At 47.8% G+C, this 24719-nt stretch overlaps 1 protein-coding gene across 2 annotated transcripts in view; it reads right to left on the bottom strand.

The window, feature by feature from the left end:
• The window catches only part of CA5A (carbonic anhydrase 5A), a 40994-nt gene extending 16275 nt beyond the window's left edge, over positions 1-24719 (bottom strand). For both annotated transcript variants that reach the window (XM_066348536.1, XM_066348535.1), the window contains exons 1-2: positions 24440-24719; positions 18304-18501 (exon numbers count right to left, since the gene is read on the bottom strand). In XM_066348536.1, the coding sequence (XP_066204633.1) occupies positions 18304-18501; positions 24440-24581 (340 nt within the window). In that variant the 5' untranslated portion in view covers positions 24582-24719. The remainder of the gene's footprint in view (positions 1-18303; positions 18502-24439) is intronic.

The following is a 24719-nucleotide window of genomic DNA, read 5'->3' as shown; positions in this document are numbered from 1 at the left end:
CCCCCATGTTCCCTGGAAAGACTGGAGGCAAGTTTCTTCTATCCTTTGTTTGGTGTAAAGTTAATATGATATGTATGGTGGGGGTTTTGGATTGATGATAAAACATAAGAAATTGTCTCTTGAAGCCTTTTAGATTTCTATAAAAGAAGAATATGTGGCAATATCTTAAAAAGCTTTGAACATTTTACTACAATTTTCAACATCCTATTTATGTGAATTAGGATTTTCTACCCTCAACACAATTAAGAGTAAAAAGAGAGAAATTCTTCAATGTATTGATGAGGAAATGAGAGTTTGCCTTTCAAATAGAGGTCCAAACAATGAAGAAATCCTGGGACACATCAGGCTCATGTTTCTCATAAACACAAGAATGAAAAAACACATTTGCACCGGGACCTGCCAAATTTATTAAATCTTACTAAGAATGTGTGTGTGTGTGTGTGTGTGTGTGTGTATGTGTATATATCTATATCTAATATATAGATATAGATAACTTTTTTGTCATTTAAATTTTTTTAACCCTTTTTACGAATTCTGAAAAGCATAATTCAAAAAATGTTACATAAAAATGTTTTTTTAATGTCAGAATAAATTTAATTTTGTTGTACTTATTTCATTTAATTACCATAAAAGCATGCTTGGACTTTATATTTTTTTCTTTAATATTTGACTTAATTATTATAACATATTTCTCAGAAATTTGTATATAATGCGCCTACAATTATTTGTAGGATTTTAAATGCACCCTGACTTCAAAAAGTTTGAGAACCACTGGTTTAGAAGCTCATTAGGGGCCCTGGTTGGTTGGCTCAGTGGTAGAGCATCATCCTGGTATATGGATGCCCCGGGTTTGATTCCTAGTCAGGGCACACAAGAGAGGCGATCATCTGCTTCTCTACCCCTTCCTCTCCCTCTTCTCTCTCTCTCTTTCTCTCTTCCCCTCCTGCAGCCAGCCATGGCTTGATTGGTTTGAGCCCATCAGCCCCTGGCGCTGAGGATGGCTCCCTGAAGTCTTTACATCAGGTACTAAAAATAGCTCGGTTGCAAGCATGGCCCCAGATGGGCAGAGCATTGGCCCCAGATGGGGAATTGTCAGGTGGATCCTAGTCAGGGTACATGTGGGAGTCTTGTCTCTCTACCTCCCCTCCTCTCACTTGGGAAAGAAGAAGAAAAAGAAGATCATTAGGGTCTCATCTAGTCATAAAGTTTTATGATTTAATGAGTTAATCTTCTATATATTTTCCTTAATACACACACACACACACACACACACACACAAATTTTATCTTAATTTTTAAAAGTATACAGAAATAATCTCTTTTCCTACTAAGTATATAAAACATTTTGAATAATAAAGTCTGAATTCACTGGTGGCCAAGAGCACTATAAACATGAAGAAAGAAAACTTCTCAGGTGGGTTCAAATTGCAAGACTTTAATAAAGGAGATCTTCAGTGGCTAGAAGTACAAGAGGGATGAGGATACTCAAGCAGACTGGCCTTGGTAGTTTTCTGTTTTATTTTAGTTTATGATGAGAAGTTAAATAGGTTGCTGGTAATCCCTGAGGTATAGCAATTGGAACTAGGATTCAAACCCAGGTCTGACACCAAAACGTATGCCTTCCCACTTTATCTTTCAAACCAAATGTAATCTAAGGAGCTACAGAACCATGAAACACAGGCAGTGGTCATCTTTGTGTCACTTCTGCCTGGTATTTTGTATCTGTGGTGGAAAGGGGGTTTGTAGCATTGGGCAGCCAGAGACCTCATAGCACCAAAATGTATCCCTTAGTGACCAAGAGGTGAGCCTCAGGGGTGAGTCTGCCTGTTGTCTGACCTACTGTCCCTCAGGAGATGCCCTGAGCACTGAGAGGCTGAGACTGGTGATGTGCTTGCTCATGCAGAAGGGAAACCACATGGATACCAATGCGTGTCTGTATCATCTCCAGAATGCAAAGCCAGAAGGCAGGAATATGGGTGTTTCATCTAAGTCAGTGACAAATTGGAACAAACTGGTGAACACAATTTATAAGGCTGTGAGTTAAGAATCATCTAGTCCAAGTTCCCAGGACAGGAACCATTTCTGTCTTGCATTCATCATTGTGTTCTCAGCACTCTGTCCAGGACATGTCCGTTGGAAGCACCTGGTAGATGAATGGTTGGAATTACTTAGCTCATTGATTGGTTCATTTAGTCAGTCAGTAAGCAGGTCTGTGTATTATGGAGAATCCAGCCTTTCCTGTGGTAGCTTGGGAACTGCCTGGGATTTTCTAGGTAATTCCACATAAATGCTATAATTTTTTTTAAGAGCTGGATTTGCAGTTTAAGTTGTCGTGTAACCTTGAATAAGTTGCTCAGCCTCTCTGAGCCTCAGCCTCCCCACCTGTGAACTGAAGCATGTTGGCAGGATCAATGGAGGTAATATCAGGGAAATCACTTTCTAAAGTGTCATCAGGCTTACAAAGTGTTTTACAATGACAATAACAATGCTGGTGACTAAAACATCACGTGACCTACCAGGGACTCAGTTCTTCCATTTAGTTAAAAAAATAAATAAATTACTACCTAAATGGCTCTTGTGGTCCCAGCTCAAGCGTCTTAGAATTCTATGTAGGTAGGTTCATATGTAAGGTCTCCAAAAAGAACAATACCAACTGCATGAGGCATACATTCACCACTAGCTGGATGTCTGCCTGATCCCTGACAAAAATAACCTTTAGAAAAACCACTTCCCACTGTTACCAACAACAGAGAGGCAGAATCTGGGATGCTGGGGTGGGAGGGGAATTGTGAGCACAGAGCATTACTCCTTCCTCTGGCAGGTAAAGAGATGCAAGGGTCAGAAGACTTTCCCAAGTTCATCCCCTGAACAGGACTGGAGCCTCCCCCCCCCCCCCCATCCCAACATCAAACTGAATTTTTTTTTTTCCTTTTACAGAGACAGAGAGAGAGTCAGTGAGAGGGATAGTCAGGGACAGACAGGAACGGAGAGATGAGAGGCATCAATCATTAGTTTTTTGTTGCGCATTGCGACACCTTAGTTGTTCATTGATTGCTTTCTCATATGTGCCTTGACCGTGGGCCTTCAGCAGACTGAGTAACCCCTTGCTCGAGCCAGTGACCTTGGGTCCAAGCTGGTGAGCTTTTGCTCAAACCAGATGAGCCCACGCTCAAGCTGGCAACCTCGGGGTCTCGAACCTGGGTCCTCTGCATCCCAGTCTGATGCTCTGTCCACTGCGCCACCACCTGGTCAGGCCAAACTGAATTCTTTACTGAAGTAGCCTCACCACTCGGATTCCCTCCCGCCTGTCTGCTTCTGAAAGACCCAGTAGCCTGAATATAAATGGAAGTCTGTTGTTTGAAATCCTGAGGCTTTCCTGCTGCAGGAAAGAGGTCTCTTTTCAGTGGGGCCTCCAGTATATCCATCTCCTTCGTGCATTCAAGCTGACATCTGGTCATTTGTACATGAACCAGGGACTTGCTGGAAACCTGGGCTGGGATCAAGCAAACTCATAACAAAACCTCCCAAAGCCTGCTGTCCCTTACTTGTTTTATAATATGCAAATCTACACAAGGAGATAAGCAAAATGTGAGCTTTTCTAGGAGGATAAGTGAGGAGAAAAAAAGGTCTGGGGTAGGTGGGTGAAAGATAAGCCATAAATGTGGATTGGGCTGGAGCGCCCCCCTGTGGCAGATTGGTGGAGATACACCGGGTTCTGCAGTTCTCGATGATGCAACCTCACTGTAAGTGCATTTCAGAAGAGAAAAAGAAAGCATTAAAAAGCAGATTAAATTCAAGAAGCCAGCAGACATGGACTACAGAGAGGAATGTCACTATAATAATGTCTTTTAGGCCCTGGCTGGTTGGCTCAGTGGATAGAATGTTGGCCCTGCGTGTGGATGTCCTGGGTTCTATCCCCAGTCAGGGCACACATAAGAAGCGACCATCTATTCTCTCCCTCACTCTCTCTTCCCCTCTTGCAGCCAGTGGCTCTATTGGTTGGAGCATTGGGCCCAGGCGCTAAGAATAGCTTGGTAGATTTGAGCATTGGGCCCAGATGGGGTTTGCCAGGTGGGATCCCAGATGGGATCCCGGTTGTGGCGCATGCAGGAGTCTGTCTCACTATCTCCCCTCCTCTCACTTAAAAATTAAACTCTTTTAAATTAGACCTGACCCACAAAGACAACTCACTAGCAAATTGCCTGTGTATTTATTTAAAAACACAGGAAATAGTGTTGTTGTTTTTTTTGTGTTTTTTTTTTAAATAAATTTTTATTAATGATAATGGGATGACATTAATAAATCAGGGTACATATATTCAAAGAAAACATGTCTAGGTTATTTTGTCATTAAATTATGTTGCATACCCCTCGCCCAAAGTCAGATTGTCCTCCGCCTCCCTCTATCTAGTTCTCTGTGCCCCTCCCCCTCCCCCTAACTCTCTCCCTCCCTCCCTCCCATGTCCTCCCTCCCCCCACCCCTGGTAACCACCACACTCTTGTCCATGTCTCTTAGTCTCGTTTTTATATTCCACCAATGTATGGAATCATGTAGTTCTTGTTTTTTTCTGATTTACTTATTTCACTCCGTATAATGTTATCAAGATCCCACCATTTTGCTGTAAATGATCTGATGTCATCATTTCTTATGGCTGAGTAGTATTCCATAGTGTATATGTGCCACATCTTCTTTATCCAGTCTTCTATTGAAGGGCTTTTTGGTTGTTTCCATGTCTTGGCCACTGTGAACAGTGCTGCAATGAACATGGGGCTACATGTGTCTTTACGTATCAATGTTTCTGAGGTTTTGAGGTATATACCCAGTAGAGGGATTGCTGGGTCATAAGGTAGTTCTATTTGCAGTTTTTTGAGGAACCACCATACTTTCCTCCATAATGGTTGTACTACTTTACAGTCCCACCAACAGTGAATGAGAGTTCCCTTTTCTCCACAGCCTCTCCAACATTTGCTATTACCCGTCTTGTTGATAATAGCTAATCTAACAGGGGTGAGGTGGTATCTCATTGTAGTTTTGATTTGCATTTCTCTAATAACTAATGAAGCTGAGCATCTTTTCATATATCTGTTGGCCATTTGTATTTCTTCCTGGGAGAAGTGTCTGTTCATGTCCTCTTCCCATTTTTTTATTGGATTGTTTGTTTGTTTGTAGTTGAGTTTTATGAGTTCTTTGTAAATTTTGGATATTAGGCCCTTATCTGAGCTGTTGTTTGAAAATATCAGGAAATAGTGTTTTGTCGCCCTTTCCATAGGTGGTCAGGAGCACAGTTTGGAGTCAGATGCCAGCAACATTTCTTCTAAACTGAGTGATCTTGATCCAGTCACTGAGTTGCTCTTAGCCTCAGTTTCCCCATCTGTAAAATGGGGAAGATCCCAGTGCTTACTCAGAGGGGAAGAATCAAGTGATGTGACAAGTACAAATTTCTTAGCATGATGCCTGGCAGTTTGGAAGCACTCAAAGAACAAAACCCAGCAGTGATTGGCATGTCTCTGTATGGGATGAAGTAGCTGATTAAAGAGAAAAGGCTCTCACTGGTCAGTGTCTCCCGTGCTGTGCAGCCAACATCTGTCAGCTTGTGTAACTGCCAGCACCTGATGGACAGTTAGTATTGTACATGCTGTAAATGCTACTTCTTAACAAGCCAGCATTTACTGAGAACCTGCTACGTGCTGGGCATTGTGCAAAGCACGTTAGGTTCCCCCAGGGAATATAGGACCTCCTTGCAGCAGGTACTATTAGCTCACTTTTTGAGATAAAGAAGCTGAGACTCAGGAGTTAAGTCACCTTCCCCAGGTCACCCTGTAACCTCAACCCAGGCCTGCTTGAAGTTTCAGTCCATCAGCTTATGGTAGCAGTGTTCAAGCCAAACTCTGTGTTTTTTTCTTGCCAGGAAAGTTAGGAATCCAATTTAAGGTTGCAGCCTTGGATTTTAAAAAATTTCAACGTGACTTTTTATAATGACAATATGGTGTCAAAAAATTCCTTTAATAAAAAATTTAAAAATACAAGCCCAATACATGAAAGGGGACCTTTAGCTTGCCCCTCAACCCTCAGACTCTGCTGTCAAAAGGGTCTGTCCAGATAGAGGAGGCCGTGCATCACCCCAGAGTTCTCATTAAGAGGTAATTGGGGAACTGTTTTAGTGACTGTCAGACCCTGGAAATACCCTGAGGACAGATGAAATTGTTGGATGATTCCATGTTGCAATTTGCTGGCCTCAAATATTATTGTCTCTGTGCTTACAACCATAGCTGTTAAAGGCCACATAGCTGTTAAAGGTCACTTTCTTGTAGTTCCATGTTTTTACCAGGATAAGCAGGCTTTGGGGCAGGCACGGCGGTTTTAAGGCTTAAAATATGTGCAAGAGATGGTAGGGATGTTTGAATTAGTCAAAACTGCAACACGACATCACCAAAGATCAGCCTGTGTTTGGTGCCCCTCAGGGACCTAAACTAATGTTTCAAAGCAGTGAAGTCCAAGGACAAGAGTTTCTGTGTGTTCTCTAGACTAGGAAGCGCTCTGTAATGCCCTCCAGGCAAGTGAGAGACACAGCGGGTGCTAGCACACTGTCAGTTTTTGTGGGGCACAACCTCACTCCCAGATCCAGAATGAGGGAATCGAGATCACTCCCTGGGACTTAAACTCTTAAGTTCATCACACGTGGGCTCCAGTTTTAAAGCCAGCCAAACTTGAGCCCAAATCCTGGTTTCATACAATGCAGATTTGCATGGGTTGTTTCATCTCCTGTGTCTCAGCTGTGACACTTTAAAAAAAATAACGACACTTAGTTCATCAGAACACGGCGAGAATCAAATAGAGTGATGCTTACAAAATGCTCCCCAGTGGGGCCATTGGCACCTGTAGGATTTCAACTAGCAGTAGTAGCACTTTCTGTTATCATTACCGGTATTATTGTTCTTATTAAAATGATAATCACCATCATCATCAAAACAGAGATTCGCAGACAAAATAAAACCTGCTGTGAAGACTTTGAAGTATAAACATTGTTTTAAGAGATTGTCCATTAGAAGAAATTCAGCCAGCCACAGACTGATGAAAGAAGAAAAATCATTCACTCAACAAATATTCAAAGTTCCTACTGTGCGCCACATCCTATAGTAAATGTTAGGGATCCATACAGATGCCGTCCTGATCTCCTGGAGTTCGGGATCCAGAGAGTGTAAATGAGTAATTAACAGAAACAGTTTTGACAGTTGTAACAGGCACTCATGAAGTGCTTTGGGGGACTCTAAACTGGCGTAGGGCCTCCTTGAGGAAGTGGTGGTTCAGCTGAGCCCGAAGAATGGAGATGAGATGGTTCTAGGGAGCCAGGGACAAGAAGTAGAGAGGACTGGAGGGAGAAAGAGTAGGCCACCAAGATGGCACAGATGGATGGTCCAGGTGGCTGGAAGGTAGGGTTGGTACAGGGAGCAAGCAGTGAGACATGGGTTGGAGGGGCAAAGGGGTAGGCATTGGCAATGGCCAAGTAGGGAAGCCTTCACCAGCAGTCTTAAAATGTTCTGGTCTTTAAAAATAGACCTGGCCGGTTAGCTCAGTCCAATAAGAGCATTGTCCCCCAAAAACAAGGTTGTGGGTTCTGTCCCCAGTCAGGGCACACAGGGGAAGCAACCAAGAAATGCACGACTGAGTGGAACACAAATGCTTCCCTTCCCCTTTCCTTCTCTCTCCCTTCCTTTCTCTGTCTCTATAAAAATAAGTAAAAATTAAGCCCTGGCCAGTTGGTTGGAGAGTCATCCTGGTGCACAGAGGTCGCCAGTTTGATTCCCTGGTCAGGAGCAGCTCCATGTTCCTGTCTCTCTCTCTCCCTGCCTCTCTCTCTCAAATAAACAAACAAACAAATTATTTTTTTTTAACAGAGACTGAGAGTGAGTCAGAGAGAGGGATAGACAGGGACAGAGAGAGATGAGAAGCATCCATCATCAGTTTTTCATTGCGCGCTGCAACACCCTAGTTGTTCATTGATTGCTCTCTCATATGTGCCTTGACCACGGGCCTTCAGCAGACCGAGTAACCCCTTGCTGGAGCCAGCGACCTTGGGTCCAAGCTGGTGGGCTCCTGCTCAAACCAGATGAGCCCGCACTCAAGCTGGCGACCTCGGGGTCTCGAACCTGGGTCCTCTGCATCCCAGTCCGACACTCTATCCACTGCGCCACCACCTGATCAGGCCAAATAAATAAATTTAAAAATAGATACATCATGCAAGATTTGCCAAAGCCACCTACTATTTGATTCCTGAACTCCCCTGGCCTGACTCTGACTTCGGCTTGTAGGTAAGCGTGCAGGGAAACACTGCTGAACGGTATATGGACTGGGCGTCCTCTCCAGGCAGCTGTCTACCACGCTGGAGCGGTGAGTAGCCCGAGCACAGCTGAGGTGCCCGGAGGCTGCATGCCATTACCCATTGCTGTCGTTTTCAATCACAAGGCCAACACTCAAAGCTCTGAAGACTGGTATAGTCTCTGTGGAAGGTTCTCCCGATTGTGTTACAGAAACCTACTCAGCATCTCACTCAGCAAGCCCTTGAATTCATCTTCCAAAGCCTCCACTGTGGCTCCTTTCAAATCTCGCCTCTTTCTTGACCCCTTTCATTGAGTTTGGCCCACCATTTCCTTTCCCTCTTCTGCCAAGGTGATCTCCCCAGCCACACAACACCCTCTTCTTCCTCTTCTTCCTCCTCCTCTGCGTCCTACTCCCCCACCCACCACATGCCACATAGAGCTCGTAGGCTCCTCTGCCTTTCAAAACCCTGGGGAAGCATAGTGACACATTCTGTTCTACACACCAGCCTTGCGGACGTGGTTAATAGATGCTCCTCCAGGCCCTGGCCGGTTGGCTCAGCGGTAGAGCGTTGGCCTGGCATGCGGGGGACCCGGGTTCGATTCCCGGCCAGGGCACATAGGAGAGGCGCCCATTTGCTTCTCCACCCCCTCTCCTTCCTCTCTGTCTCTCTCTTCCCCTCCCAATGGAGCCAAGGCTCCATTGGAGCAAAGATGGCCCGGGCGCTGGGGATGGCTCCTTGGCCTCTGCCCCAGGCGCTAGAGTGGCTCTGGTCGTGGCAGAGGGACGCCCCGGAGGGGCAGAGCATCACCCCCTGGTGGGCAGAGCTTCGCCCCTGGTGGGCGTGCTGGGTGGATCCCGGTCGGGCGCATGCGGGAGTCTGACTATCTCTCCCCATTTCCAGCTTCAGAAAAATACAAAAAAAAAAAAAAAAAAAAAAGACGCTCCTCCAGTCGCTGTTTCTGAGGGCAGCCGCGTGCCACTAGGGGCCTGCGCAGGGACCAGGGGGGATTCGGGATCTACAGGTCATGTCTGCCTTGGCTGTGGGAGGGAAGGAGAGGCAGCGACTGCATTCTTTACTCTCCATCCTTGACTTAGTTTATCTTTCACTTTACCTTTTCACCAATTTTTAAACTTGTGATCTTGTGAGCAAGAACTGCATCTGGGAAGGTCCTGTGACTTAGCACATTTCCATGCACAGCTCAGAGAAAACGGTCTGAGCTGCTCTATTGCAGATTTGCCATGGTCGTTTCTTGTATGGAGCAAATATATTTAACTCCTTGGTGCATTTGCGGAAGCGCTGGTGAGCAGCATTCCTGTGATGGAGACAGGAAGAGCAGGGTTGGAGCCAATGGGCATTAACAATGTGATAGGGATTTCAAATGGTCCTAAGAGGCTTGTCCATTTTGCAATTAATTTCTGTTCAGTGGAGCATTAGTGTCGGCACGAGATGGGGGCCCAGGCTTGCCACATACGTCTGTCTGGGGGCCTCTTCAGCCTCACAGGCACGCACGGGCATATGGTTTAGGGGAGGCTGGGAGGATGATGTGATCAGAGTGTGGAGTGGGGACCCGGGGAACAACGCAAGGGAAGAGAAAATGATGAGTACAGGGAGCAGCAGGGAAAGGCAAGGGGATAAGAGAGCAGTGGGAACAGGAAGAGGCCACCAGTGAGGACAGGAAGAAATCACCGTAGGGATGGACCAGTGACAGGGGCTGGCTGGGGGGGGGGTTGGGGTTGCTATGGTTTTGTGGGCCCTGGTAAACACAGCATTTTCCTAGGTGGGGAGTATTCTTCCCATGGATTGAGTAAGGGGACACCGAGAATCACACTTCCAATCAACTCCCAAAACTATCCACACGCAGGGCCTGAGGGAAGAAATAAATAAACGCTATCTTCATTCTTTAATGAAGATGGAAAGTATATGGTTTTAGGAACCAGGCTGATAATTTACAAATTTGCAGGGAAAAATAACTACCCCAGGAGGAGTATGATCATCACATTCTTTCATCTTCATGATTGTCTTCATAGTCATCTTCCAATCAGGTAGCCACAGCCCTCTTCTCGACGGCACAAGATTTCCTTCCCGGGACCCTCTCTTCTGCCTGTGCATAATCTTGGAACCACTCGTTCATGCCTCATTGCAGGCACCCAGCCAGTGGAAGGGTCCCTGGGATCTGGGTCCTGCTTGGAGAAATGGCAAAGCAGTTCTTGCTGCCGAGTTCCGGATCCACCTCCAGGCCCATCTCTAGCCTGTCTTCCCGGAAGGGAACCCCCGGTTTCTGTCAGGCAGCAGCTCCCTTTGGTGAATGTGGCCTGAGCCAGTTTCTTAGCCTTAGATCCCCAACTGATGGAAGTGACGTCTGCAAACCTGAAAATGACACCGGTCTACATTTGCTCCAGAAGCAAACATGCATCAGTCTCCCGCCATGTGTGCTCGCTGCTGATTCTGCAATGGTGAATGGCACCCACGGACTTCGGCTCTTAGGAACCACGCCTGGCTGGAATCTCTTGGCAATGGGGACAGTTGTCAACTGTCATTTAGAGGATAAAAGGTTGTTATTGGCCCTACTTTACAAATACTTAAAATTCACTATGATGTTAAAAGGAGCATTGGCAGGCTGTGCTTCAGTGCCTGATGCCTTAATTGCCAATTACTGCCCTCGCCAGTGAGTGACCCTTCAGGAAGGCTGCTCATGAGTCACTATGGGGCTTGCAGTTTCTATTTGTCCTCCTGCCCCCTGGTCATGCAAACATACAGAATCCTCTGTAGTCAGAGAAAACCAGACCCAGCCTGGCCAGCAGCTGCCTGTCTGCCTTCTCTGTGTTCCCCCTGGTGGAAGACATTGAAAGAGCACACAGCCGATCTTGTTTTGATCATTCGATTTTGAATGCACCACACACAGTAGGTGAAGCTATCCTTGATCAAGTACAGTACTTAATTCTCCTGGCACGGTGCTAACTGCTTCATGCGGATTCTCTTTTAATTTTCCCACTAGCCAATCGGTATCAGATCTTCAGTTCACAGATGAGGAGACTGAGGGTCAGAGAGGAGAGGTGACATGTTCACTCCACCCAGACAGTAAATGGAGGAACTTGGCCTCACACCCTGTTTTTATGGCTCCAGAGTGAGGCCAACACCATGTTGTCCACCCCCCACCCTTGAGGAGTAAGATGAATTACCGCTTGGGTACTGGAGGGGCAGCTCGGGACCCTGCCCCCCCCCCAAGATGGGTCTAGCATGGAAGACTGAGGTGTTTTGCCATCTGCTGCTCTACTCACTCCACTCAGGTAAGTGGGTGGCATGGGGGCACAACAGGGCATCTTAGTGCCCTGGAGTCAGGCCCTACACTGTCAGCAAGAACAGAGGCACTGGCATTTTTATGTGGCTGGAGGGGAGGGAGTAGGATTTGGAAACAGCCCTGGGTTTGCATATTGGCTATAGGTGTCCTCTTCCAATAAATGGAAATACTTACCTGTCTCTTGGGGGGGTTTTGTGAGAATTAAATGCCTTGAATCCCCCAACGAGCACATCTGCACACTAGCGGCAGTGATGATGTCATTGCCACAGTAATTTAGGGTCTGGTTCACACAACACAGGGTGTCTTCTCAGGAAGCAGTTGGATCTATCTGTAACCTCTGAACCTTGACCTTTGATATATTTTCTGCACTAATGTGCCCATCAGGTGGAAAAACTGCTGCCATTCATTACGAAAAGGATCACTGTGTTAGGACAAGGGGTCTTCCTTCATCTGAGAAGTGGTGTGTGGGGTTTGATGGCCATGCTCTTGCCTCTCACCTTTCCATCAAGCCCTTCATGCTCCACCAGCCCTTTCTCTCCGGGTCTCAGCGCCGCGCACAGGCCTTGGCAAGAGCCACTGCCTCCACCTTGTTGTTCATCCTCGCCGGCTGGCATTCATCTCAAAGCGTGTGTGTCCCTCACCTGCTTGAAAAACTGCTGGAACCCTCCACGCTGATGGAAAACGTCCTTGGTCTCCTGGTATGTTTCGCTTTGAGTTTCTGGCTCCCGCCTGCTGGTGTTACCCAAGCTAAGCGAGCACATTTTATACAGAATTACTTCTACTACCCCATGCGCCTCCTCCTCACTTCCTTTTTTACTCGCGAAGCATTTCCTTTTAGTCCGCCCAGGTTTTGTTTTTTGTTTTTTTTTTAATTGTGAGAGAGTTTCATTAGCCTTGGTTTCTTGCTGCGAAACTTTTTTTTTTAGCACTTTCTGTCTTTCAACGGTTTTCCATTTCCTTTGGTACCATGGCTCCCAATTTTCAAGAGAAGTGAACGAAGAAGACAGATCACCTGAAAAGGGGGGTTAGAGGCTGGAAAGCAAGCCATGGAGATGGTTCAGAAGCCTGGGAGATTGACTAGGAAAGGAGAAAAGGGAAACTGGGTTTTGGGGAAAATGACAAGTAAAGTAAAACCAGATTGTCCTGTGTGGACATGAGCCACAGGAGGAATTATCCAACTAATTTATGTGGCGGGGGAGAGATATTCAGATAATTCTTTCGGTATGTGGCAGGGTGGGGTGGGTCCCTTTGAACCAGATTAAGAAGTTGGTGGAGAAGCCAACATGTGGATGTCAAGGCTGGGTCAACCTAGAGCAGGGGTCGGGAACCTATGGCTTGTGAGCCAGATGTAGCTCTTTTGATGGCTGCATCTGGCTCGCAGACAAAGCTTTAATAAAAAAAATAATAATGTTAAAAATATAAAACATTCTCATGTATTACAGTCCATTCATTTCCTACAGCTCATGTTCACGGTTGTGGGTGGCTGGAGCCAATCACAGCTGTCCTTCGGGACAACACCAAATTTTTATTGGATAATGCGTAACGTACACGGATCATTGTATGGCTCTCATGGAATTACATTTTAAAATATGTGGCGTTCATGGCTCTCTCAGCCAAAAAGTTTCCTGACCCCTGACCTAGAGGCCTGATTGCAACAGTGGGTACAAAAACCTTGGATTTTGAGAGTGATGCAAATCAAGAGTGGGTCAAGGTGAGCTCAAGGTCAAGAGCAAGGAAGTTAGCCCAGAGGAGACAGCTCTGAGAGTGCCTTTCTAGCCTGACCTCACTTCTGGGAACAGCAGCATGTGGTCTTCCACTCCGGCCTGACCTTTCTCTAGGACAGCGCACCCTGAGAGTCACTGTTGCTGGCTCACATAAGATGAGTGACCAAAGCTGGGTCATGGGAACTAGTCCTGGAGCTGATGCTGACATTGCTGGGAGAGAGGGAATGTCTCTTTGTGCCACTCCATTGAGAAGGTCTACAAGGCCACCATTCAGGGCTATGGGCCGTTATCTTTGCTTCATTCCAAGATCTCCACCTGGGATGAGCCCACTAGGGGAAGGTAGAGCTGAGAGGGGAGGATTTTGACACAGCCACATCCTGAAATTTTGGGGAATCTAAGCCAATAAATTTCCCTTTTCTTTGCTTAAGCCAGTTTGAGTTTCTGCCACATGCAACACAAAAGGAAGTCTTAACCAATACAGTAAATGCCTTGCAAAAATGAGAGCAAAAATAAGATCTGAGGCACCAGGGACTGAAGGGAGAAAGAACAGTACAGTGATGTGTGGGACAAGCTTATACCAGGTCCTGGGAACTGACTGTGTATGTCTCTTCCTAATTCACAATCAACGACTTTGCATTGGGAGCTTGAAATCTGTCAGCCATGTGGGAGTATTTACACCACAGGAAGTGGCAAACACTACAAATCATGACTTCTTGTCCCCTCACCTCCACCACATAAACCATGACCCCCACTGCAGAAAGCCAGCGCTAAACATTTACCAGGACTCCATATACTCAGCAGGGCCTGTCTTTCTGGACAGGTCTGAGAGTCTTAAAACACCACTTTCTGCTCACAAATCTCTCTGGGTCAATTTAAACAGATGCTCACCAGCGCTTCCCTCCACCCTTGGTGGCCCAGACCCAGCCTGAAGCTGAATTACATTTGAGAAAATATTAAAAGGACTGAAACTGGCGATTCTCCAGCTGCCTTCCTTCTATTTCTTCTCTCTTAAAATTAGTCACTTTTATTTGTCTGTTTGTATTTTGACTCTTGAAAACAAGAGACTGAAAGTTAAAATCAAACTGACTGAAGCAAAAAAGGTGATTAGTCCTAGAGCTGGTTTGGCTTTAGGCACAGCTGCAGTCAGAGGCTCTGCCAATGGCCTCAGACCTCCATTTCTATCCACTTCTTAGCTTTGCTCTGCTGCGAGGACCTGCCGCACACCCTTGCAGCTGCCCCCAGCACCTGCAGGCAAAAAGACAGGTTCTCTTTGAACATTTCCAAGAAAATTCTTTGGTTCTTATTGTGTGGCTTGAGTCATATGCTCACTCCTGAACCAATCACTGAAGCCAGAGAAAGGGTTGCCGGTACTGGCCACACCCACTCCTATGATTCAAGCTTTGGGTAAAAATTCAAGAGGTTGAAATTCTTTTTTTTTTCCCTTCTTCTTTTCTAAGCAAGAGGAAGGGAGATAGAAAGACAGACTCCCACATGTGCCTGATCACCCTGAACCAGGATCCACCCGCCAACCGGGAGGGGAAGAGAGAGAGAGAGAGAAAAGGTGGGGAGGGGGCGGAGTAGAGAAGGAGATGGTTGCTTCTCATGTATACCCGGACCAGGAATCGAACCCAGGACATCCACACACTGGGCTGTTGCTCTACCACTGAGCCAACTGGCCAGGGCTGAAACTCTTGACCAAAAGGAGGCCTTGACTTGTGATTCTGGGGATAATTGTTACCTGTAATAGTCTAGTTTCCCAGCTTACACCCTGACCCTGAACTCCCATGGGATATAGGAACAACTAGATTCCAAAGCATACATGCTATAAGACACCCAAATAAAAATATAGTATAAACAACTGGGCCCTTAGAGTATCACAGAGATGTCCCTGCTCCACCTGGCAGGAGGGCCTGGATGTGGGCATCTTCTTGCTGGTAGGTAAGAGACGGGTGTCCCAGGCTGACCTTACTGTCCACTGGCCCTCCTGACGGAGTGAGCACACTGGACATGGTGTGGCAGGGCTTGAACCAGGAGCCCACCTGGCCCCTGAATGGGCTGCTGTTTCTCCTGAGGACCTAGCGTGATTTGGACTACATTCACCCCATATGCTAGCCCTTTCCTCCCCTTTGTTTAAGTCAGCACCTCCGGCCTCATGCCTGAACCCTGTGGATATTGAATGCAGATTCCTTCAAACAGAGGATTCATGCTCTTAAAATTCCCTTCTTTGGGAATTTTACTATGAGAAATTTACACAGAGAATCTCACTGTGAGGGCTCTATGACCTCCGGCCGTGACTCGCCCTAAGCCTCATTCTCCTCCCTGCCAAATACGGAATAATATGCATCTCACACAGTTGTTATGAGGAACACTTAAGTTTGTTCAAGTGAAGCCCTTGACAAGGAGAAGAGACCAGTGAACGACTGGGGGGCGGGGCTTTAGAATCAGCAGGACTTGGGCTTGAACCTGATCTCCCCACTTCCTTGCCGCTTGATCTTGAGTGAGTGGCTTCCTCTCTGAGCCTCCATTTCTCCTTGCATAGATAAGAACCCCAATACCTTCTACAGTGGTTTCTGTTTTTTATGTGCTGTTATTTATTCACGGTGGTGCTTATCAAAGGGATGTCTGCTGGTCTGTCCAGCATATCTTCCCTCTTCCAGAAATAGCACCTCAATTTCCCCCAGGACCACCCCTTCCCTGAGCATGTGTTCTTGGTGAGGACATGGTTCAGGGTGCTGGGTACCCCACTGACCAAGGGCTGGCTCAGTCACTAGACTTTCTCCCCTGGGAATCTGAATTATTTTTGTCAAATATATCTTAACAGTACTCATACAAAAGTCCAAAGTAACCTTCAAAGTTTTTCATAATTTAAAAGTTAAAGGAAAATAAATTTGTTATGTAGATATCAGTAAGACCCATAGTTACACATAAAAATTATATAGGAGGATCATGAACTCATCTACATCCATTTCTGTTTTGCTCAATCTTATTAGAATATTCATACAACTATTAACCAAGCAGAAGTTCAGAAACGATTATTCTTTATTTAATCTTTTAAAGCTGCTGCATAAAATGTTTAAAAATAACACAAACCATATTAAACCCGAAAAGCCAATTTCAATTGCTCCTTGGGAATTTGAACTTAGAACAGAACAACACTGGGCAGAAAAAAAGTTGGTGTGCTAAGTAAATAAATGCTTGACCCCTGCTCCCCGGAGCCCTGAGCTGGCCTGGTTCCTGTACTTTCCCAGATCTGGGTGTCCCATTTTCCCTTCTCTTCTGTCAGCTAGGCTTAGCTTTCCAAGAAGTTCCTCTTTGCTTATGTTGGCCAGAGTCGGGGTTCTTGTCCCTGCATTTGGGAAGTCCTAACTGAGAAGTGTCCCTGAGATCACTGTGAATACTGATCAAGAACCATGAGCAGCCCCAGGCACACAGGTGGCTGCTCAGGAAGCACAAGCTCCTTCCCACCTGTGAGCCGAGGAGAGGCACCTGGGAGGGCTGAACCACTGTGTGCGGGAAGCCCCTCCCTGGGACTGCACAGGAGAGAAGGGCTCTCTGCCCCCTGCTGCAGCCATCCAGTCCATTAGAAGTGAACTATTTGAGGCTGGGCCTCACTCCGCCTCCAGTCCCTCCCCTGGGCTCCAAGAACACTAGTGCACATGGTTCAGGGCGCCCTCGAGGCGTTCACTTCTTTGCTGGGCGACAATAAGGAAGTGAACAACATAACCAAACATAGCCAAGGGCTCACCCAGAAAGGACGGGGGCTGGGGGCAGTGTCAGGTCCCCAGGTTCCATGTTCTCTAGGAGATATCCCAGGGCTCAGCACACAGTCATACGCATGGCTAAGATTTATTAGAGCAAGAGGATCCAAACAAAATCTGCAGAGGGAAAAGATGCATATGGTGATGTCTGAAGTAGACCAGGCTCCAGCTTCCAGTGTGTCTGGTGGAGTCACGGGGACATGCCGACTCCCCCAGCAGTGAGTTGTGCTGTCCACCAGGGACACCCCTAAGAGACTTGCTGCCCAAGGTGTTCACTGGGGGCTGGTCACATGGGCACCCTCTGCCTGGCATGTACGAACATTCTCCACTCCCAGAAAGAAAACAGATGTTTGGCGTAAACAAGGTTTACGATGATACCAAAGGGGCTGAAAAACACCAGCTGTGATGGAAGCAGCTGATCCTGACAAGTATCACAGGAGTGGAAAGAAACATCCCCAACCTGGTGGAGTAGACGTCCCAAACTCCTGAGCATCCTGAGAGGGATCTAATGAGGCGGTTCAGCTGAAGCCCATCCAGAGCGCTGAGACCCAGCAAAGCTTCTGGGGCCTCTCTCCTGCCTCCCTGCCCACCTGCCCAAAAGCCCTCCACCGTCATCATCCCAGACAGCCTCTGGCTGGTCCCTGCTCCAACTCTGTCCTCTTCCCCTCCGTTTCCTCATAGCAGGTGGGCATTCATTTAAACACCAACTAGGTCAATGTCTGTTGGCTGCTGGGCCCGTTGTCAGCGCAATTCCCTTCCTCCTCTCTTTCGAGCCTACCCGCCACCACGCCTCCCTCGTCTGCCTTTCTCTGTTTTTCTCCTCTGATGTGCCATGAGTTTGTGTTTTTATTAGCTTAGTGCTTCTTCCTCTCCAGTCCCTGGAATGCAATCCATAAAGAAAGGGACTTAACTGTGTTCATTATTTTATCCTCAGTAAAACCATGTGAATGTAAGTGATTGGCATTATAGACTTTAAAATAAGCATCAGTTAAAAAATAAAATAAAATAAAATAAAATAGGCATCACTCCTCTGTCCCTGCAGAAAGACTTGTGGATTTTACCTGTTCCTGCTTCTGCAATGCTGTTCCTTGGCCTCAAACTTTATATTTAAGTAAAGCTCTCATCCCTTCTCTGCTGAGTCCGTGACTTTACTCTGAGGATGTGACAGGAGAAGAGAAAGGCCTCAAATCCCATTCAGACTCACCTGACCTCTCAGTAGTGTCGTCAAACTCCACCTGGAAGAGGTAGCCGGTGTTCTTGATGTAGAGGCAGGCCGCTGCGTCATAGGAGACGCGGAGAGGCTGTAGCCCCGGGTCATAGACACTGTCCCTCCAGCGGATGTTGATGGGGGACTGCCGGGAGCCCCCTTGCATGGAGCCTGGGCCCTTCCAAAGGGGATGCACTGGGGACAAAGAGAAGAGAAAGAAGGAGACCCTGATGATGCACTGGCCTTGCTGAGCCTGAGAGTCAGACGGCAGAGATCTCAGAAGAACCAGCTCAGCATGGTACCCGGGAGCCACCAGACAGTCAGCTGCTTACCCTGCCCACCCGCGCAGGGCCCCTGCTCCATGCCCTCTCTGGACCATCCCCAGACGCCACTGCATTGATTTGGTCTCAGGAAGTCCTCGCCCTATGGTTCCAGGCCAAACCCGGAGAAGCATGTGCGTGAGGCAGGGCAGAGTAGTTTGGCACCTCTTCCTGGCACATTACACTCATAGATACTTCAAGTCTCCCAAAGGGAGAAGGCAAAAGTATTCCGACGGCAATAACACTAAGCAGAATGGCCCCCTGCTCTCTATTCTCAAGGTTTCCGTAGTTATGGGCTGCTACCCAGACCTGGCAGGGGTTTCTCTGTTCTTTGTAGACCCTAAGGGTACTCCCAAACCTCCTGCCAATGGCCACCCAAGGCCTGAAATTCCACCTTCTGTTCGTGTGTTTTGCTTTCCCTGTAACAGTGGACATGTTGCTGTAGGCAATATAGATACGCAAATATTAAAAAAAATAATTTATGCCTTGATTTGAGAGCAAGCTGGGGAAGGGCACAGAGTTGGAACCTGGAGGTGGCAAAGTAAAGAAGTTACTTACCTTCCACATCTGGGAGGTGACCAATTGAGTTCATTGTGGACAAGAGTCACCCAACCATGTGAAAGACCCAGTGCTCATGAAATGATAGAAGGAGAGGCTGTGAAGGCAGCACAGGACCATAGCAGTCCTCCTACCCGATCCTGGGGTACAGACTGGGGCCTGCGGAGTCCAGGCAGGTGTGTCAGTGAGGCTGCTGCCTGGCGCTAGGGGGCAGTACGGGGAGGTGGGAACTGTGGCAGTCTGGAAAGCATGGCAGCATTTGTTGCGAGATCTGCAGATTTTTCAGGACAGGATAAAAATGAAGATTTTCAGGCAACATGTCCCCATATTTAAGTGTTAATAGTTAATTTTGTGTTAAAACTTTTTGTTTGTTTTTTTTAGCATATGTGCTCGATAGAGGGGTGGGACAGGGAGAGGGAGAAAGACAGAAAGGAAGAGAGCTGAAAAGTATCAACTCATAGTTGCGGCACTTTAGTTGTTCATTGATTGCTTCTCATATGTGCCTTGACCAGGGGGCTCAAGCTGAGACAGTGACCCCTTGCTTAGGCCAGTAACCTCTGGGCTCAAGCATGATCCCACGCTCAAACTGGTGAGCCTGTGTTCAAGCCGGATGAGCCTGCACTCAAGCTGGCGACCTCAGAGTTTCAAACCTGAGACCTTAGTGTCATAGGTTGATGCTCTATCCACTGCACCACCCACAGTCAGGCTGTGCTAAAGTTTTTAACATTATGGGCCCTGGCCGGTTGGCTCAGCGGTAGAGCGTCGGCCTGGCGTGTGGGGGACCCGGGTTCGATTCCCGGCCAGGGCACATAGGAGAAGCGCCCATTTGCTTCTCCACACCCCCCCTTCTTCTCTGTTTCTCTCTTCCCCTCCCGCAGCCAAGGCTCCATTGGAGCAAAGATGGCCCGGGCGCTGGGGATGGCTCCTTGGCCTCTGCCCCAGGCGCTAGAGTGGCTCTGGTCGCGGCAGAGCGACGCCCCGGAGGGGCAGAGCGATGCCCCGGAGGGGCAGAGCATCGCCCCCTGGTGGGCGTGCCGGGTGGATCCTGGTCGGGCGCATGCGGGAGTCTGTCTGACTGTCTCTCCCAGTTTCCAGCTTCAGAAAAATACAAAAAAAAAAAAAAGTTTTTAACATTATGTAGAGGGAAAGACATATTTGTGACCAAATAACCCAGTTCTCAGTACTCACTACTTGAGTTATTGGCTGGTTATTTACCTTCTCCCTGCTGCCCCCCTCCCCCCGCCTCAGTTTCCTCATCTTTAAGAGTGAGAATAGTAGTGTATAATACGAGCAGATTGACCAAGACCAGAAGAGAGAGCTTGTGGAGTCCATGTTGGCTTCTGCCTTGCAGCCAGCCTAGCAGAGACACTTCCCTCCCAGAGAGACCCCGTCCAGTGCCCTGAAGCAGTGACTCACTGTGCTCCAGGCCAGAGCAGCCTGAAGCACCCTGCAGGCACATCCAGTGCTCCCTGCTTCTCCTTTGCAAGAGGGACGAATGGATGATAGCAGACTCAGAGTCGGCTAACTGGCCTGGACCTCGGTCTGCTTCCTCCATCTGCTTGAATCCTGATCTCTACCGGGAGTGCCTGGTCTTCCATCGTCTGCTTTCTTCCGAACCCCTCTGAGCTGCACAAACCACAATTGTGTCTGATGGGAAGGGACACTTAAAAACCAGTGCAACCCTCACAAACCAAGTTGGCATAGATCCTCCCTAAGGGAAAACGGGGATTTGACACAGCTGCACAACTCTTAACATAGATAGGTCACAGGCGCGGCTAAGTGCCACAGAGGCAGCCCTCCCCTAACCGGGGACTCGGCTGGCCTTCCGGCACAGAGACATAAGGTACAGAAGGTTATATCTGTGAAACTTCATGAAGGGTGAAGGGGCTGCCAACCATGAAACATCTGCATTGAACACTGTCCCTGCCACCAGGTAAAAAGGTGCTACTGTCCATCACAATCTGCAAACAGGGGACACTGCTTAAATCCTAAATAGGTGTCCGATGTTTGCTCAAGTCGATCATGTCTCCAGGCTGAAGCTGATGTCAGCAAAGGAAGTCTTGTTGTAACTAAAGCAGCTCTCTGACGGGAAGTAATAAAGTATTATCCTCTTTTTTCCATCCTCCAATAAATATTCATAGCACTCCTCCTATGGTTCCAGCATTGGCCCAAGTGCAGGGAAGGATGAGAGACATGTTGAACAGATCTGGACGCCCCCCAATTTGGAGCCCACCCCAGCCTTAGTGAGCCAAACCCAGGAAGCCTTGCCAATGAATGAGCAAGAGATATCTATTAAAATGTTTGAGAGGCCCTGGCTGGTTGGCTCAGTGGTAGAGCGTCGGCCTGGCGTGCAGAAGTCCTGGGTTCGATTCCCAGCCAGGGCACACAGGAGAAGTGCCCATCTGCTTCTCCACCCCTCCCCCTCTCCTTCCTCTCTGTCTCTCTCTTCCCCTCCCGCAGCCAAGGCTCCATTGGAGCAAAGATGGCCCGGGCGCTGGGGATGGCTCCTTGGCCTCTGCCCCAGGCGCTAGAGTGGCTCTGGTCACAACAGAGCGTCGCCCCTGGTGGGCGTGCCAGGTGGATCCCAGTCGGGCGCATGCGGGAGTCTGTCTGACTGTCTCTCCCCATTTCCAGCTTCAGAAAAATACAAAAAAAAAAAAATGTTTGAGAGCACGCAGCGGTCTGTTGCGGGAAGTTTACTAACCGGCTGAGCTGAGGAATAAGAAGCTCTGATGTGGAACGTTTGCTGATTACCACCGTGAATCCTCCCACCAGGGCCCATTTTAAGCTACCAAGGTGGACGTCACCGATCACAGACTCGGGAGGAGATGCCCACTGTAAAAGGTAGCTTCCAGACACACCGAAACATGGCCAGAGACCACTGAATTGAAATAGTCCCTAAAATTATTTCTGACCATTTTATAACTCTTGACTTTGCCCTCTGGGCCAAACCACCACTGATTTTCAATCACTTTTAGTAGCAAACACTCCTGCCCCCAAATGAAATGTTTGCTAAATCCCAATAAACAAAACACTAAAGAGAGGGATGAAGTTCCTATGTTCCCTGTTTGCCTATTTGGCAGAACAGACCTTGCTCACTGTGGACCATTGAAATAACAATGCCTTGGTGTCCCCGCCAGCATTTTGAGAACTACAGCATGAACCAATTCAGGCACTGGATCAAAAGTTACTTTGTTACCCTGTCCTGCACAAGTGTATACAGATGTGGGAGAGCATAGCTTATAAAGAGTTAAAAATTGTATGCCACCCAGTGACCTCCGACAGGGAAATGGTTACATATAGGCACAGGCGTGTGACGGCCCGTGAGTGATAATAACAATGCCCGGAGAGGGCACGTGAGGTGCCAGGCGCTGACCAAGCCTTTCTAGGCATCATCTCATTTCATGCTTTCAGCAGTGCTGTGTGATAGTACTCTTTTTAAAAGAAAATTTACTTTTCCCATTGATGAGAGAGAGAGAGAGAGAGAGAGAGAGAGAGAGAGAGAGAAGCATCAACTTGTTCTACTTAGTTGTTCACTCGGTTGTGCACTCATTGGCAGCTTCTCCTATGTGCCCCGACCTGATATTGAATCCGTGACCTCCGCGCGCCCGGATGACGCTCCATCCACTGAGTCACCTGGCCAGGGCCCATAAGTACTCTTATTACCCACCTTTTACAGGAGAGGAGACAGGCTCTGAGAGGCTAAGAAACTTGCGGAGGGGCACACATCCACAAAGTGGTGGGGCCAAGTTTCCATTTAAGTGGCCTGATTCTCTTAATGGTTGTACTAAGTACTAAGAGGGGACTGTTACTGAGAGACAGTTGTGGAGATGTCTACAGTTAAGTAAAGAAGAAAACCGAGGTGCAGATAAGCTTGCCCAGTGAAGTACCTTTTATTTTTTAGAAAGCGTTGTATATGTGTGGACAGATTTCTAAGTGCTTGGGGGAATTCGTTGGAAGGCTGCATTCTGCAGTGCAAACTACACATAGCAGTTGCCTCTGGGAATTGGGGTTGGAGGCGGACAGGTGAGCGGGTCTTTCTATGTGAGGGTCTTCTGTTGGGTTTGAAATTTACAGGTAGGTCTATGGTGGGGCCTAAGGTTCCCCATTTCCAGCAAGCTCCCAGGTGGTGCTGCGGCGACTGGTCTGAGGACCCCACTCTGAGTGGGGTGGGACAAGGCTTCTATCCCAGCCCCCCTCTGGGTAGGGGGGGTTGATATATATCTGGTGACTTTGGTTTCCATTTCTGTGGCACATCCCGGAGGACGCCTTGGGTTTCCTTCTCTTGGAAACCTAGAGCAGCCCCCGAATACCGCCTGAGCCTGAGCCTCAGCTTACCCACAGCATGTGGTCTAGCTCCCCAAGGGGCCTGCCCTCACCTTCAACAGGCCTGAGTTCTGGCCTAACAGGAACCCAATGGAGCCTGAAGTGCTTTAGTAAATTGCCCTGAGGTTTCAAGACAGAGATTTCACCATCGTCCTCCGGTGTAGACCAACAGATGAACTGGAAAGAGCCAGTGATGCCCACTGAGAGCTGGGGTGTGCCAGGCTTTCCACTCACACCATTCATCTTTATTCAGTCCTATGCGACACACAGTCATCCCATTTCATAGATGAGGAAACTGAGGTTCAGGGAGGTGAAGCAGCTGCCCAGCTCTCACTAGTCACTAGTGCCCACCCTCAGGAGCGACTGGCTCTGAAACCCATGCTCTTTCAACTGCCCAGTTGTGGAAAGTGAGGAATATTTACATCGGAAGCCAACTTATCATCCCTCAACGCCGGCCCTTTGTTTGACAGAGGTAGAGCTGAGACCCAGAAAGAAGAAAGGATGAGTCTCAGGGCATGAACTCTGCCGATCCCGGAACAAGGCTGATGGGGGGCAGTCTCTGGACAGAGCTGGGTAGGTGGTCTATTTACTGCGTGTTTGTTGAGAATGTTCTCTGCTGGCGGCATTTTGGAGCTCTATAATTGGCTCATTTGGTCCTTCAGGGCTGGATGTTTCATAATAACAGCTTGTCCTGGGAGAAGGGGCACTTGGTACTGATCTTACTCCAAGCCTCTTGCCCTCCCAACCAGCCCATGAATCTGAGGATAAAAGACGTGCCCAAGGTCACCTATGGGAAAAGAGACAGAGTGGAAACCTGAACCCAAGCATTCTGGCTCCAGACTGTCTTCCATTTTAAAAGACATCATAAATTTAGACAAGCATCAAATTGCATTTGGAAAAATGCGAGGATTCTAAGAAATTCTACTTACAAGCATTATTCCTATTTTTCTGGGCACACGGACCCTGGGAGCATGGTCGCACAGGCCTTAGCAGATGACTTCGTAGAGTCCCCCACACCTGCTTGACCAAGATGGAGAAACGCGAGGACTCCAGGAGGTTCCTGCTCAACATTGGGGTCCTTAGTATCCTGGGTCTGTCCCCACAGAGCCCAAAGAAGAGAGGGTGATTTTTCCTACGATGCTCACTTTGATTGGAACAATGGTGAAGCACACTGGACTCACCTCTTATTATAAAAACTCACCCAAACTG

Source organism: Saccopteryx leptura, chromosome 9, assembly GCF_036850995.1.
Source record: "Saccopteryx leptura isolate mSacLep1 chromosome 9, mSacLep1_pri_phased_curated, whole genome shotgun sequence".
Classification (NCBI taxonomy): domain Eukaryota; kingdom Metazoa; phylum Chordata; class Mammalia; order Chiroptera; family Emballonuridae; genus Saccopteryx; species Saccopteryx leptura.
The sequence above is the reverse complement of the archived record's forward strand: the minus strand, read 5'-3'. Positions and strand labels throughout refer to the sequence as shown.